The sequence below is a fragment of the Coenobita brevimanus genome, chromosome 2 (assembly GCF_032717465.1).
Source record: "Coenobita brevimanus isolate Jiangsu-jjx chromosome 2, ASM3271746v2, whole genome shotgun sequence".
NCBI classification, from domain to species: Eukaryota; Metazoa; Arthropoda; class Malacostraca; order Decapoda; family Coenobitidae; genus Coenobita; species Coenobita brevimanus.
In genome coordinates this window covers 42,044,669-42,061,913 of record NC_136955.1, presented here as the reverse complement: position 1 = coordinate 42,061,913, position 17,245 = coordinate 42,044,669, and the positions used below count along the sequence as shown (strand labels likewise).

Sequence of the window (17,245 nt, the reverse complement as noted above, 5' to 3'; positions counted from 1 at the left end):
ATAAAGACCGGAAGAAACTTGGAAATATCTACAAGAGTGTGAACAGAAGAGAAGAGGACATGGAAAGTATGATTAGAGATAAATGGGCCCCTTTTATTAGTTTCATAGATGCAGGGATAATGGGGAAGAATCTTCTCTCCCCCCAAAGTCCCACAGAGGCAGTAATCTATTAAAACTAGCATCATGATATTTTTCTTACATGTGAAATGTAATCCCATCTTTCTTCGATGAATCCTGTGCTCATTGTTGCATCCGTAAGCTGCACAGTGGATCATAGTACTGTGTTTTCCGAAATCATCGTCTGCTTTCAAAAACGCACCGTGCAGCTCAGTACAAAAACAGCGAGCATCATGCGTGGTGCAATAAGGCTGCCACTACACCAGCGCCGCCCTGGCGACGGACACACATATTGCGCAGTGCTACCCCTGGAAACACCCCTTCATACTATAGAGTGTAGAGCTCAGTGCCTTGAGTACGAGGAGTGCTGGAGGTGGTGTTCATGTTGTCCGCCATTCTCGGGCCATCTTTCGCCTCGTCTAGTCACCAAGACTGTTTTCTAAGCTTAGTGAAATAGTCGAGTGGTAGCAAGGTCAAGAGTCCAAGGCAGGATCGACATAATGGGCGTGTGTGTATATCTGGGTGCTGTGATGGTTGTGGCGTTAGGTGCCACTACACTGGGCTCCAACATCCCTGCCTCAGAGCCTGCCGGGAAGCACAACCTACATTGTGACTGTCCTACTGTTTCCTCTCTCCTGCAGGCTGTTGGCTTTGCCCCCGCCTGTGTGTCATCTTCTCTTGCTCTCTGCTCAACCCATAATGGAGAAGATCAGCTTACTTTGCCTCTGCAGGTAAGGTAGAGAGGTGCTTGCTTCCCCTTGGTTATTTAAATAACGAGTTCAGACCGAGAATCCCTCTTAGCCTAAATAAAATTGTTCTGCTGTCACAAGAGTAAAACAGAAACCCTTCTTCCTGTTGAAGCAATTATCTTAGATATTTTTTTCCCATATGTCATGGATGCTCCCTAATTTGAGTAAAATATTCTGGTAATAAAATTCAATATGATATTCAAAGTGGTAGTAAATGGGATGATTCGCTCAGCCTGAGAAGTCTTTCATATGTCATTCTGGTTAGGAGCAGATGATTTTATTAAACTTTTAAAACAATGTTCGATTTGAATATGTTATTTATAACCTTATTAATCCCTCCACTACACCACGTTTCTCTGAGCTGAGTTAACAGTCTATATGCAAAATTAAGTAAATGTAAATAGTTTTCAGACTGAAAGGGTATTGGAGATTGCTTCGAACTCTCCCCTTCACTTAAGTCTTTTCGTAAGGTAATTAAACTAGTCTGGGGGGAACAAGAATAAAAAGAAAATTTTGATCTTAGTGACAATGACAAGAGTTCATTTACCCTGTTACTCTGATGATGTCATTAGTTTTTTGCCAGTGCCTCCAGGTGATTTTCATTAAGCTGATGGAAGCCACTTTGACCAAAGTGGTTTAATATAACCTTCGTTTTTACCGCTTCCCTACTAGATGGTTATCCACACATAAGTAAAATCGTTTTGTAATAACATAAATCACGGCTAAGACAACGTCCAGTATGGATAAAACCTAAAGGCAAGGAGATGCCACCTTCAAGCTGAAACACTCCTCTGAATTTACAACGAATTTCATAAAGTCTTTGTAGCTGTGAGGTGGATAGAACATGTACTGTACATGGGGTCCCACGAGTTGACGTAATAACTTCAGGAGGTGGTTCATATGGCCATTCCAAGCCATAAATATTATATGAACATACTGTGTGTCGGGCGGCAAGTATGTCATCAAGCTTCCAGCCAGTGTTAGACTCAATATTCCTGCGGCGTAATTACTTTTTGCTGCACCCACAGGGACGGCCAAATGCAATGTGTGTCCCTAACTGCGGTACTCACTGAGTCACTATACGTTTCAGAAAGATAGAATCGGGAGTTTATGAATGATGTGTTAAAAGATGAATGGTATTGTTAGTGTCATGTGTACATCTGAGGTGCGTCTCGGATGAGTGGTGTGCATCTGGGCTGTTCCTGAGGAGTTTGTTCAAGGACAAAGGATACCTTCTGGTATGTATTTGGGTGTCAGATGTGATGGGGACTGGTCAAGGATGTGTCGAGCGGGTATCAGGGGGTGGGTGAGGGGTAAGGGAATATGTCAATGGTAACAATGGAGGGGAGGGGATGTCGGGCGTGCATCAGGAGTGCGTATCGTGGTGTCGGGCGTGCATCAGGAGTGTGTATCGTGGTGTCGGGCGTGTATCAGGAGTGTGTATCATGGTGTCGGGCGTGTATCAGAAGTGTGTATCATGGTGTCGGGCGTGTATCAGGAATGTGTATCATGGTGTCGGGCGTGCATCAGGAGTGTGTATCATGGTGTCGGGCGTGTATCAGGAGTGTGTATCATGGTGTCGGGCGTGTATCAGGAGTGTGTATCATGGTGTCGGGCGTGTATCAGGACTGTGTATCATGGTGTCAGGTGTGTACCAGGGGTGTGTATCATGGACTGTATGAGGGGCTGGGTCGAGAGGTGTGTAAGGGCGTGTGTAAATGTCTGTATTGGGCTGCCTGTCTGAGAGCTTCTTGGAGGCTGTCTGACGTGAATGCAATGGAATACGGTTAGTTTGGGTGTGGCTATCATTTTTTTTTTTTTAATACTAAGGTTAGACTATTTCATTCTCCTTCAGAGAGGAGATTACTCAGACACTGAAATAATAAATACCGAGTGTGTGTTGTACCCAACCAATTTCGGAAAAATCTCGAACTGAAGAAAATCACCTCTAGATGGTAGGAAAAAGCCAATATACCAATCTTCATAATGAATGGGCTGGGAGTGGAGAATAAAAAATTCACGATATCCGCCTACCCCTTTTTGTCATTTTTCATGTAATCGTAAAATGTATATATATATATATATATATATATATATATATATATATATATATATATATATATATATATATATATATATATATATATATATATATATATGGGGTGGGGGGTCAATCGTACACATAATGGCATTGTGTCACTGTTGTAACAAGAGGTCGGAATAATTTCGTTAAAGCAGAGTTTGTGGTTCATTAGAGCCGATCCCTGATTCGTTTCGTTCATCCAGTAATGACAGGAACATAAACCTTATATGTTTATAATGTAAGGCTTAAATTTCCAAGTTAATATGAATTAATGGACGTCCAAACCACACATAACCTGTGTTAACGATAAACAACCGTATGTCCTTTTAACACAAGATCCAACTAGCAGTGCGTATGTCACGTGACAGCTTACAGTAGGATGAAACAGCTGTCAGGTATACCGAAGTATTGTATGTTACTGATTTGTTGGTGCTTAATGCAGAGGTGTATGATAACATTATTGTGATCAATACCTGGCGGATCATTTCATCACTATCTTTGTTTATGTTGGTTAACAAAGGGTGGAGTGAGGGACAAGAGGGTAAGAGAATCGTTTGATGGAAACAGGAACCCAGGGAGAAGGGTGGTGGAGGTGGGAGAGTGAATGTGTGAGAAAAGACGCCATATCTTTCAATACACGTTGTTCACTATATTATACTGTACTTATTTGTAACATCATAATATAGGACGTAAGTATCTACTTGAGACAACAACACTGACGTCAGTAAAATCTGTAAGTGATATCAGCATAAGGCTGCCACGTTGTGTGATGAAATAATGGATGAACAATTAATAAAGTATCTACCTATATTTTTATGATTAATAATGAACATTTACTTAGTATATGGCATATGTATAGTGGGACCAGTATACGTGACCACACTACAGCAGAAGACAGTGCCTCTAATATTATCACAGCACCATAGTCTTGGAGAAGGCCTCGTGAAGCCTAATTTATCTATATATCTACCTATCTATCAAGATGGATATATTAACAGATATAGATACAGACAGACAGATGAGGTATTATATTAGACAGCGTGGACCATGGGACCCCCTATAAATATACGAGAATATGGCTCCACCGAATATAGTGAATAATGTGGCACAAAAATTACATCTCATCAGAAACTGTATACGAGGGAAGTTTATTTTGCCACACATGCCCCCATCGAAACATGATTTCTACTGATAATGAATGTTTGTGGGCTCATGTTGGATTATCATCACCTAAAGGTTCAACTGCACTGTCTCGTGTCCTTAGGGGCAATGTGACATAGACAGCATGTAGGCACTGTCTCGACAGGTCTGACATCGGAATATTAAACAAACTGAAATCCACGCAAATCTTTACGTACAGTGCGAGAAGCCTCGCACAAGACTATAAACTTGTTGACCTAATGACTAAATTAGAAAACACCAGTTGGGGTATTATACTGCAGGTCTGGGCAAGATCAGCCTCCTCCCCCCCCCCCCCCAAAAAAAAAAAAAGGAAAAATCTAATTCAGTTAAAGGACATCAACCACCAATTTTACTACAGAGAAAGGCAGAATGAAATACTTAGTGGTGTACTTTCTAATTAAGACATCTTGCAAAGAACACTGTTAAATTTAGCATTTTGTCTGACAGATTAGCAGGGACTGTTTTGATTATGCAAAAGATACATTCTGAAAGTACTACAAGTATATGCAACAACTTCTTCAAGCACAGATGCAGTAATCGAAAAATTTAATGACGGCATAATCCAGATAATGGAAGAAGAAAAGACCAGATATACTCCACTCAAGCAACACTTCAGTGCAAAAGTTGCAATGTAGAAGACTATCTTCATAGACATGCGGCGAAACTAACATCAGCAATCACATCATATTGGCTCTAAATTCCAAGCAGAACAACTTTATATTGCACAGTAAACTTGCTAAAATGTCTCCTAATGGTAAAAAAAAAAAAAAAAATGTTAAATAGTCAGCTGATGCGACAGGCAACGTGTCGAATCAACTCAAAATTTAAAGCTGGGCGACTGTGTATTAAGAAAATCGCTCAGAGCTCTCCAGGAGCAGATAGTCAAACTTTCCTAAAAGGAAATACTAATGATCCCCCAGGTATACCAGTTTTAGACCTGTCGACCTCACTGCAGGTCAAAACAGCGAAGCATATATGGTAAATTCGGAGTATGAGTGAGGAATTACAGGGTGAAATAGCTGTAGATTCTGCCAGAGTGAATGACGTGAGAATAATGAACACAAGTTCCATAAAAGAACAGGGAGAAGATGAAGCTGGAGTAGCCTATATCGAAACAAAGAATAACATCAAGTTCATTATAGCTGATAACCATCAAGTTCATTATAGCTGATAAAAACAATACGATCATATCATAATTATCAACGAAGTAAATATGAGAAGTGGCCGTAGAATGGTGGACAGCACAACCTCATTCCATTTCAGAAGTGATAGAAGGTAACTGAATATTCAAAGGCATGTCCACTGAAACCATAAAAACCAAAGCTGCCTTCAGTTAGAAATAAAGAACCAGTTTCAGGCCCAAAGATATTCTGAGTGTGGCACTGAGGAAGTGAAGGACAGACTAACAAAAATGTTTTGGGAATGGGAGCAGGTAGTAGAGAAAGCTAATTGAAAGCCAACGCGTAATGAAAAAAGGAAGGAGATGACAATAAAAAGAAAGATGAAACAGAAAAACAAATAAATAAGCATATCACCATGAGACAGAGAGAAGAAAAACGAAAGAGAAACATGGATTAGATCAAAGAAACAATTAAAAAAACAGAAACTCTTAAATAAATCCGGAGCAGAATGGCATTACAAAAGGAATAAATTATATCACAGAAGGACAACGATGGTCACGTCATCAACAACAGAGAAAATGTGGTGAAAAGAGTTGGTGAATGATGCAATGAACTGTATTAAAAAAAAATAGTACCAGTTGTTGACTTTTCAGATGTCACAAGTGAAATATCAGATGAATTAAACTTTTCGCCTAAAAGCATGAAAAAAAAAAAAAAAAAAAACCGTAAGAGAGGAGGAAACAGAACCAAATTTACTGTCGTAAGAAAGAGCAGAAGTTCCAAGCCGACTTTCCCACTGATTTACCCAACGTATAAGGAATAGGGATACTGTAATTCCCAAAATATGGTGTTATGTAATAGTTATTTTGCTACACAAGAAAGGCGACTAAAGAGACCCTAGTAACAATCGATCAGTTAGCTCATTATCAGTTATTTACAAACTCTTTGTAAAGTCGTTACGAAGAGAAGAACAAATGTGGAAGAGAACCAACCCCGTAAACAGGCAGGATTCCGAAGCGAGTATTCGACTACTGATCATCTGAACACAATAAAGCAACCAACTTAGAAAAGTAGAGAATATCATAACCCACTTTGCTTTGGCTTTTGTCGAATAGGGAATGGCTTTCAAGTTAGGGAATGGCTTGCAAGTTAGTGGAAGAAATAGAAATTGTAATATTCATTGCATGAACAGTGAGCAGACATAGCTATCTCAACTCTCCACCTCCTGCCCGGCCTTTTTGAGCTAGACTTGCAGTCTCATGGAGTGCAGTCATGGAGCCTCTTGCTCCATCGGTAAACATTTATTCTTGATACATATCCTGTCCATCATCTCTCCCTCTTTCGTGTGACCATCTTCTGCTAGACTTGCAGTCTCCTGGAGTCCAATCAGTCAACATCTTGCTCCATCTGTTAGCCATTTTTCTTGCTACATGACCTGTCCACCTCCATTTGTGTTCTTTTATAACATCTAGAATGTTTTTTACTTTAGTCTGTTATTTCACCTCGGTCGATCTCGTCCTGCCTCAAAGATAATCCCAACATTAGCCTTTCCATGCCATTTGAAAAATGATTAGCTTGTTTTCCAATCATTATGTCAGCTTCCAGGTCTTACAGCCGTAAATCATACATGAGATTATACATTCGTTATATATTTTTCGTCTCAATGCTGCCATACACCTTTTCACGAGATATCTGTATACCGAAAGCTTTCCTTCCAAATGTAATGTGTTTCTTTATTCCACTTTCATGGCCTTTCGTTGCTTTTGGCTTTAGCTCCAAGTAATTGTACCCACCAATTTCTACTGTAGAATCTCTTCTGTTTGGTGTATATAGTTTAAACATTAGTTTTGCTTCGGTTCATCTTTAGTTCTGCTTTGAGACTTTCTCTGTTTAGGATATTTAACATTAATTGCAATACCTGCTGTTTCTAAGATTATGAAAATTTCATTTGCAAGTAATAAATGTTCTCCCATTCAAGCTTTCCAAAAATGGTTTGAAGGCATGCTTTAAATAATTTTGGTGAAATTGTATATCCGAGACACACGACTCTCTCAAAAACTTAACTGTAACAGTTCCCTTCATATAAATGTTTTTGAACAGTTTTACAATGTTCTAGTTTGCTGCTTGTTCCACTGTGAATTTTACAATTGTTGGTGCTCTACTGAGTCGAAAGCCTTTTCGTAATCAACAAAATCTAAGCAGAGTGGTTTATTGTATTCCATAGTTTTCTCAATTAGCTGATTTACTGTATGTAGATGATCAGTAGTCGGATACTTGCTTCGGAATCCTGCCTGTTCCCGATGTTGGTTTTATTCCAGATTAGTTGTTTTTCTATTCGTAATTACTTCATTAAAGAGTTTGTAAACACCTGATATTACGCTAATAGGTCGATAGTTACAATGCTGCTTTGAGTCGTTATTCTTGTAATGCAAGATAGCTTTTGCATCATATCATGTTTTGATAATTTTCTTCTTTATTATTGAATATACTTTGAACTTCTACTCCATCATCCAACACTAAATCTTCTGCTATTCCATCTCCTTCTATGGTCTTCCCTCTTTTCATGATTTTAAAAGAAACGTTTGCTTCATCTGGTGTTACCTCTGGCATTTCACTTGTGTCAGATGAAGAGGTAGATGTTAGTACTATTCTCTTTGACTAAAACAGTTCATTGTAAAATTCTTCAGCTCTGAACACTTGATGACTATCATTTTTGTCCTTGAGTAATATAATTTATTGTTTTCCTTGTGACCTATTGCATCAGACCTTTTTCAGATTTTTTCCTTATCTGATGGTTACTTTTATCTAACCTATATTTATCATTCTTTTTCTTCTCTCTTTTTCTTGTAGATAAGCTTATTAATTTTTTCTCACCCAGTATCATCTTTTGTTGTTTTATTTTCATCTTTCATCTTTTCATGAACTCGATTTTTTTTTTAATATTAGTTTTTTTTATTGTACTGGCGTTCTTTACTACCTCCGCTTATAACCTTAACGGTTTCGTTAGTCTGCCCTTTAACTCAGCAATGTCACACTCGGTATATTAGAGTCTGAAATCTACTCTTTCCTTCTGAATGAAAGGCAGCGTTGTTTTCGCTAACTTTTACTGGGCATACTGTTATATTTTGAATCAGATTTTATTTTTTTCCGCTTCTGATTTTAAGCCTGGCTAAGTAACCCACCATTATTTGGTCGCTTCCAATATTTACTTTGACAATTGTGAAATTAGTGACTGTTTTTGCCATCACTGGTGGAAAAGTTTCCAGAGAAGGGAAAGAAGTTGTAAGCGGCCTTCATGGATTTCAAGGTAGCATATGACAGAGTAGATAGCCAAGGAATGTGGAAAATATTAAGAATATATGAAGTAAAATGGGAAGTTTTGGTGTGAAGAGTATGTATGAGGATGCTAAGGTGGCAGAACGTCTGGGTAGTGAACTAAGGGAATTTCTCTGTCTGAATGTTGGATTGAAACAGTGATGTCATGTCTCCATGGGTGTTCAATCTGTATATGGATGGGGATATAAAAGAGATACAAGGTAGAGCAGTGGATGTTGGAGTGGCCCTAATGAGAGAGTGCAGCGCTTGGAAACTTCTTGTATAGTTCTTTGCAGATAATACTGTATTGTTAAGTGAAGACGAAGAGGAGCTGCAAGGCTTGGTGAATGAGTTTGGGAGATTGTGTAAATAACGGAATCTAAAGGTGAATGTACGCAAGGGTGAAGTTATGGTCTTCGAGAGAAATGAAGTCACTGAGTGTGCAGTGAGGTTGTATGATGAGGAAATGGAAAATGTGAGTGCATAGATAATGAGTAAGGATGGAAATTTGGATGATGTTTTAAAAAGGGCACAACAAGGAAGAAAGGTTGCTGGCTCTTTGAAGTAGTGATAAGGAGTAAGTAAGCGAACATAGAAGTAAAAAGGTCACTGTATGATAGTATTGTGATAACAACTCTAATGTATGTAAGTGAAGCTTGGACATCGTTGGAAGGACACAAGTCATGGGTGAAAGCAGTGGAAGTGGGTTATTGGAAAGGAGCCTGTGGAGTTACATGGAGATAAGTCTGACAAATGAGGAAGTGAATGAGCGTTGTGGTGTGGATGTGGATGTGATAAAAAGTGTTAGGAGAAGTACATTGAGGTGGTTTGGCTATGTGGAGAGGATGGAGAGCGAGAACCTAAGAAAAAAAGTGTATACGTGATGTAGAGGGAGGGAGAGGAAGGGGAAAGGAGGAGGCCAAGGATGAGCTGGAGGGATGGAGTGGAGAGGTATATGAGTGAAGAGCAGTGAAATGGTTGGGGACAGGGCGACGTGGAGGCGATTTGTGTGTGGACATCCCTTACAGGATTGAAGCATATCCCAATACACCAGTCCTGTATGAGACAGCCCTAGCATGTATTCAATATGGATGGTGGGTGTTAGCGCCGAAGTGGTGACATGTGGAGGTGTAGGAGGACTACCGAGCCTTGGGATAGGTCACTGCCCCCGAGAAATAGGCCCTGAAGCCTTTGCCCAGAGTCGGACACGTAAAAAAAAAAAATAGTTTTCTATTATCTGGTACAATTAAGTCGATTTCTTTTTTTGATTCTCCGCTTGGGCTTCTTCAGGTCCACTTTCTCTCTGTCTTTTGTGGAAGAATGTGTTCATTATTCTCATGTTATTTATTTCAGCAAAATTTGCCACTATTTCACCTCTGTCATTTGACCCTTCTGCTCCAAAGTTTCGCATACATGCTTCTTCACGTTTTGATCGGGCAACTTTAGCCTTGAAATTTCAGATGAGTCTAGTTCATCTTTTTTTTTATTCCTTCCATAATCTGGGAGATGTCATAGAATATTTGTAGTTCTTGATCCTTGCTTTAAGAGATGGGTGTATATGCTTCCATTATCAGAGTATGTGTTTAGCTGAGTATTATTACAAACCTTGCAAGTCTGTCAGACACACAACTGAACTTATCGATGTTCTGTGTAAGATTTTTGTTAATTAGAAATCCTACAACATTAACTCTTTCATTCTGCCTTCCTCTTTGGTATAATAATGTGGTTACTGTCTTGAAGCTTATTTTTTTTCTGTGGGTCTCGTTGAAACCTATTATATTGCGACTAATGTTTTCTAATGAATTCATTAAGGTATCAAGTACGTAATCCTCTACCAGCCTTCTTACAATGCGCGGGTAGATTTTCAGTTTGTTTAATGGTCTGGTCTCTGATTTGCCGTGGCAGTGCTCTTTACATCTGTAGGGGGTCCGATGGACAGTGCCATGTAAGACGTGACCTCAAACATCTACCCAAGGAAGGAATGACGGACGGACGGACACGCACGCACGCACGCACGCACGCACGCACGCACGCACACACACACACACACACACACACACACACACACACACACACACACACACACACACACACACACACACACACACACACACACACACACACACACACACACACACACACACACAGGATTATAGGATATTGGATATTACGAAAATAATTGCTTCTCCTGTATTGATTATACGATTCTTTTATGAGCACAATATTCCTTTGTGTTAACTCTGTGTTCTGTTCATGCTGAATTCCCAGTCACCTTTAGACTAAGAAATAAAAGCACTAACACATAATTGTCTTTCCTATATCCCCCTTGTACTACTAACTATCCCGTCCATTTCCACTCTCTCTCTCTCTCTCTCTCTCTCTCTCTCTCTCTCTCTCTCTCTCTCTCTGAATGCTTTAACAGAGTATAAGGACGGTTTTACTGTCACTCACCTTGCTTTTGCCATGAACATATGAACAAAATGCTCTGGATACTTGGTGTTTCCTCCTTTCATGTGTCACACACACACACACACACACACACACACACACACACACACACACACACACACACACACACACACACACACACACACATTAGCACAGTGTCATTTATTTAGTTTTACGTTTATTGTGATCAAAAAATATTTTTGTACTCAGTTTCAGGTATGGATCTTGCAATGAATGGGTCAGAAGCAGTCCCCGTTAGCCTGTCATTTCCATAATGCCTTTTATGTTTTATATCTATAACCGGCAAACCATGATATTTTGCTTATGGGAGACATGTGGCAGTAAAAGGGTTAGTTATTTTGATGCATCAGCCCTCACAGTTGTTCTTGGTTCATCCCAAACTGTTACTTAATAATATTTGTAGTTTATTGTTGGCAACAGGAAATGCGTGAGAGTATGCAGGAGGTGAGACAGGCCATTAAGGAGCTGAAAACGTGGCGTGCGCGACCCCGGCACTGTAAGGATCTGTTGGCATCTGGTGACAGCGGGCGTGGCGTGCGGCAAGTGTACCCTTACCCTGGCCGCCCTTACGACGCAGCTACTGTTTTCTGTGACCACATTGTCGACGGTGGCGGCTGGACCGTCTTCCAGCGCCGCACCAATGCCACCACCCGCGAGGACTTCTACCGAACCTGGGTGGAATATCAACTGGGCTTTGGCAATTTGGAGGGAGAGTTCTGGCTGGGACTCGACCTGCTTCACACGCTCACTTCGTGGTCGTTGCAAGAGCTGAGAGTGGACCTCGCAGATTTTGATGGTCAGCAACGGTTTGCCAAATATGGGGTGTTCAGTGTTGGTCCAGCCAGTACCAACTACCGTCTTAGTATCGGCAGGTGATCGCAAGTATCTGGCTATTTTCTATTAATCCATTTATAATTTCAGATTTGTGGCAACAGATGAAATACCTCCATGTCACCCTGTCCTCTGACATCAGTTTACCTTTTCACACTTAGACTTCATCGGTTCCTCATCCCTCTGCCACATGCTTGGTCACTCCCTTACCCTCCTCACTTCACTTTGCTCACGAACACTCCTGATCTGTCATCTCCATTCAGTGAACTACCGAAGCATCTTAGGGCATTTTTGCATTGCATTTAAGTTTATCTCCTTCGCTTCCTTCTTTGTCTGTTTCGCTGAGATCCCCACATGTTCCTCCCAGATAACTGATTTCCACTCCTCTCATTCCTAACTTACGTCTCTCAAAGTCCAAGGTTCATTTCTTTATGTTACAGTATAGTTGGGGTCTCAATACGATCTTGCCATGACATTTTTACTTTCATGCTAACCTCCTTATTCCCCATCACCAATGTTGTGTGCACTACCCACTGAAAGTAGTGACACTACGGCTACAACTGCTTGGATCAAAATGTAGTGTCACTAGTACTACAACTACGTTTACGGAAAAGTAGTGCACTACCTCCACTCTAGCCATTAAAGTTACTGTATATACAAATATTTTTAATAAAATATTTATGCTGTAATTATACATCATCTCTTCATGTTGTTGCATATATCAGGAAACAACAGTACATTCCAAATGCAGGTTATGGCTTTCATTTATTGACATCAACATTTTCAACATTAATTTCATTCACAGGATATATACGGACATGAAACAATAACTAAGCCTCATGAAAATTAATGCTAAATTAATTTCTTCATTACCTAATCTTAGTTTATCGATGTAATTATCCAATGTCTATCAGTAGACAGGTTATTGGTTATTGTAATCATTAATGATTCCACAGGAAATATATTGCAGTGCCTCGAATGAAGAAAGATTATGAACACTTATGTATTCATTAGCAAATCTCAAGTAAAAACCAAATCATGTTCCATCACTACCAAAAAGTTATTCATTACCAAATTTGCAACAGTTTGGTTTTATATATATATATATATATATATATATATATATATATATATATATATATATATATATATATATATAAACGAGATACCAACCTTACCGACGATCCACTGGCGTTTAGGACGCACCAGACTCAGATTTATCCGATTGGCCTACATGTAACACGAACACGAAAAGAAAAAAAAAAAGCGAGTAGCAAGCAGCACTTCGTATTATCTCAGACGTGTAGCATTGCGGCTGTTTCTTCACACGTGATGAAAAGCAGTGCACTATAACAGGTCACTACTACAAACTGTAATTCCGAGTCCGGATTCACTAAGGAGTTTGTGAGCTGAGGAGCCTAACATGGATTCACTACCTCAAATTACACACTATTGAGTCACCTTGACATACACCACAGTCTGGTATTCACTACAGTTTTTAATTATGCCTTACTCTGCACGTGAATTGTGTATATATATATATATATATATATATATATATATATATATATATATATATATATATATATATATATATATATATATATATATATATATATATATATATATACAAAGGTGGAAAGTGCCACTCCAGATCAACCTGTTTTTTCACACCGCATCCTCAACCATTACACTTTAATTCTGCAAAATTCCTTTCCGCCTTTCCGCTCTCGGTATAAAGTCCATCCGTTGAAAAAATATATTACTCGCGACCATGTCGGCAGTCAGGTGATCAGTGGGAAGTTTTTGCTCATTCAAATGTGGAATATCCACTCAGCGGTAATGACAACGAAGCCATAATCCACAATTTAAGCCTGTCTATGAAATCTAGTAAAGTCCACCCGTCTAGAGAAAACCTACAGTACGTGGAAGCGTCTCGCACTCAAGTGCTTGCCCTGGATGGCGCTTTCCTCCTAAGCATTGTTTAGCCTTTTTTCCCATTTTTCGTTAATCAAACAACTTACCATTACTTTATAATGAAGGAACATGATAGTTTAATGGTTTGAATGATGAAAACAAAGAGCAAACGGCTGTAAATCGCTTACAACGTCTGTCGATCTTCACTAGCAACTGTGGTATTAGCATTATTTTGTGTTTTAAAATTTAAAATAAAAATAATTTTCCACATATATTACATAATTATTGCCCTGAAAATACAGCGATATATAAACCTTATGTTAAACTGAGAGTCTAAACAGTAAACTTAAAACTTCTGTGAATTTTTAACTCTCGCCAGTCTTTTTAAGCGATTTGCGGCAAACATTACGCGTTGCTTTCCTCGTCTGGATGCGTGATGCCTCATGGTCATATATATATATATATATATATATATATATATATATATATATATATAGAGAGAGAGAGAGAGAGAGAGAGAGAGAGAGAGAGAGAGAGAGAGAAAATTCCATCCTTTCATCACCCGATCCTATGCTGCCCCATAAGGAGTGCAGGAGCCCAGGGCTAGGTAAGTTGGTCGTGACATTTAAGATGAGAGAGACCAGCCTCACTCATCCCTGAGTGGCAATAAGTGAACAATAAACCCCAACCACTCCCTTAAACATAAACCTACACAGGTTGAACCCGACTAGAGCACCTTTATTACCCATTAAACCATCAGGCGTCATAATTTCGTTATACGGTTACCACCCAGCTTGGTAAATGGTTTACCGATGTACAGGAAATCATTTGGCTTGTCACTCAGTGTAGAGTCACCCATGGGCGGAATGAAAAGGAAAGAATGAAGGAAAGAAAGAATAGGACGTTTAAAGACACCCGTAGGCAGTAGAAAGAGAAAAGAATGAAGGAAAGAAAGACAGAAGACGAAGGAAGGAAGAGAGGAAGAGGCACACACCCAAAGAGCACTATATCAAGTGAGTGGATGATCAGTGCCCCCACCTACCTACCACGTATATAAATATATATATATATATATATATATATATATATATATATATATATAAATATATATATATATATATATATATATATATATATATATATATATTCTGATATTGATATTGATACTGATATGTGATATGGTGCTTAGGGAGTGGTTGGTAAAAAATAGGACCAGTGCACCAAGGAGGAAAATATGGAAGCTGAAAAGTTAAGCAGTAAGTGATGCGTTCTAATAGGAGATAAGGAGAGTGGTGGCTAAACAAGGAGACGTTGACAGAAGCGTTAGTGAACATCACAGAGCCCACAAGAGCAACCTCTTGAGAGTTATTGATTCAGTATGTGGATGGACAGGAGGCCCACAGAGACATAAAGTAACTAGGTGGTGGGATGAGGGTGTAGAAGCTGCAGTCAAGGAGAAAAGAAGGCTTTTCAGGGAATGGAAGAAATGTCAATGTGCGTAACCATAGGTACACTCGCAGACCATAAAAAGTCTCCCACCTCCGCCGACCCTGAGATGAGGCCTGGGGTCTTTCTGGATGACGGCTCAGCCAAACTATCACGGGCAACACGCCCATGAACATACTGTTATGAACCCCTTATGGCTTTGGCCATGTGGTTGACGCATCATCACTATGCTGTAGTGAAGTGATTGATTTATTAAAATGACTGCCAGCAACTTATGTAAATAGCGAATATAGTTCATATCTGCTTTCCCGTTACAGCGATACTGTGTGTTGGTGTGGCGGAGGAGGGGGGGGGGGGATGCGCGGCAACGATAAAGAATTTACCACAGTATGATTTATCAATCATAGCCAATATATTTATGTTTTATTTCTGCTGCATGTCTCACCTTAGTTACACCATAACTTCTAACGTGTTAATATTTCATCCTGAATTACGCCTTAATATGATTATTAATTTAGCAAACATAAGTATCATTTACATCTTATGTCGCAGAGTTAAAGACTTTCTCAAAAATGTTTTTATTAATACTGCAAATGCTACGATCGATTCATATGTAAACATATGCAAAGCAAACAATTATACGTGTATGCTTACATGGCTATAAGAGAAACATGATCAATATCTTGTCCAACCACCATCGGCTGCTATGAATGCACGTAATCAATCTTGCTTGGAATCTACGAGCCTGCTACAAAAGTCAGGTGTATTTCTTATTCCATTCCACACATCTCTTGCCCTTCTCATAACCGCTTCCCTAGTCTTCTCCTCCACACCGCACCCACGAACCATATGCGCCCAAAGGTTCTCAATAGGGTTACAGTCTGCCCCTTTAGAAGGCCAGTCAAGTAAAACAATTTCAGGGTGGGCATCAAACCATCTGCCCACTGTTCGACTGGTATGAATCAGACTCCGGTCCTGCACCATATATATGGGCTGTGGTTTAAGGATGGCATTGGTCCGCACTGAAGATAAAAAACATGTCTCTAGTATATTAATATAGTGCTGTGCATTCATGTGTCCTTCATTATCTGTTAATTCACCCACACCTCCCACCACATCCATTCGTGCATGGAAATTGTAACTCGACCACTTGTTGAAGATTCACAGATGTTTCTCTGGTTTATCTTGTGTTCAATAATCGCCAACACTGACGACCCGTAGCAGCGACTGATGAGAAATGTTCTTCATCTGTGAAAATAGCTGATCCCCAATATTCCAAACCCAAATCTGCATACGTCTCGGCAAAGCATTTTCGAGCTTCTCTATGTGCCTCTGTTAATGCTTCCTTGCTCGCTGGGACGAAACAGCGTAGACCAGCCTCCCGCATTCGCCTCCCGGTTGTTTTTGGATGACATTGAACACCTGACCTCTGAGTTATGCTGCGGGGAGAAAGGGCGGTATCCGTTCTGCCTCTCTCAGGATCCTTTGCTCTTCCTCTGGCGTGGTGATTCGTGGCCGTCCCTGTCTTGGCTTGGTGTTCACGTTACCTTCAGCCTCATACCTCCGTACCCACTTCCTGACAGTATCTCTGGTAACACCCAGGAGGCGGCTGATCTTCCTTATGCTCTTCCCTGCTTTATGGTATCCAATGATCATTGAGCGCTGTGTTATTACATCCGGTCGATTTGCCCTTGTCAGTGGTGGCCTCGAGCTAACTCGGGCCTGCTCCTCCATACCTGCAATTAAAAGGCATTGGTTCAGTCCCACGTTAACCTCTATAAAAACATTAACATCATTAAACATATACTGCAATTATATCCTGTATAGTATAACAGGAAAAGTGTATGGTAGGATACTTATTGAAAGAGTTAGAGAAAGAACAGAGGAATTAGTTGGAGAAGAACAGGGAGGCTTTAGGAAGGGAAGAGGTTGCGTAGATCAGATATTCATTCTTAGATCTTTAGTGGAAAAGTTTCTAGAGAAGGGGAAGAAGTTGTATGTGGCTTTCATGGATT

General features: G+C 39.9%; 1 protein-coding gene across 1 annotated transcript in view; it reads left to right on the top strand.

Annotated features, from left to right (window-relative positions):
* Window positions 1–617: 617 nt before the first annotated feature.
* LOC145392416 (microfibril-associated glycoprotein 4-like) overlaps window positions 618–17,245 on the top strand; it is a 33,028-nt gene continuing 16,400 nt past the window's right edge. The window contains exons 1-2 of the mRNA XM_080266827.1: window positions 618–848; window positions 11,457–11,908. Coding sequence (XP_080122953.1) covers window positions 618–848; window positions 11,457–11,908 — 683 coding nt within the window. The remainder of the gene's footprint in view (window positions 849–11,456; window positions 11,909–17,245) is intronic.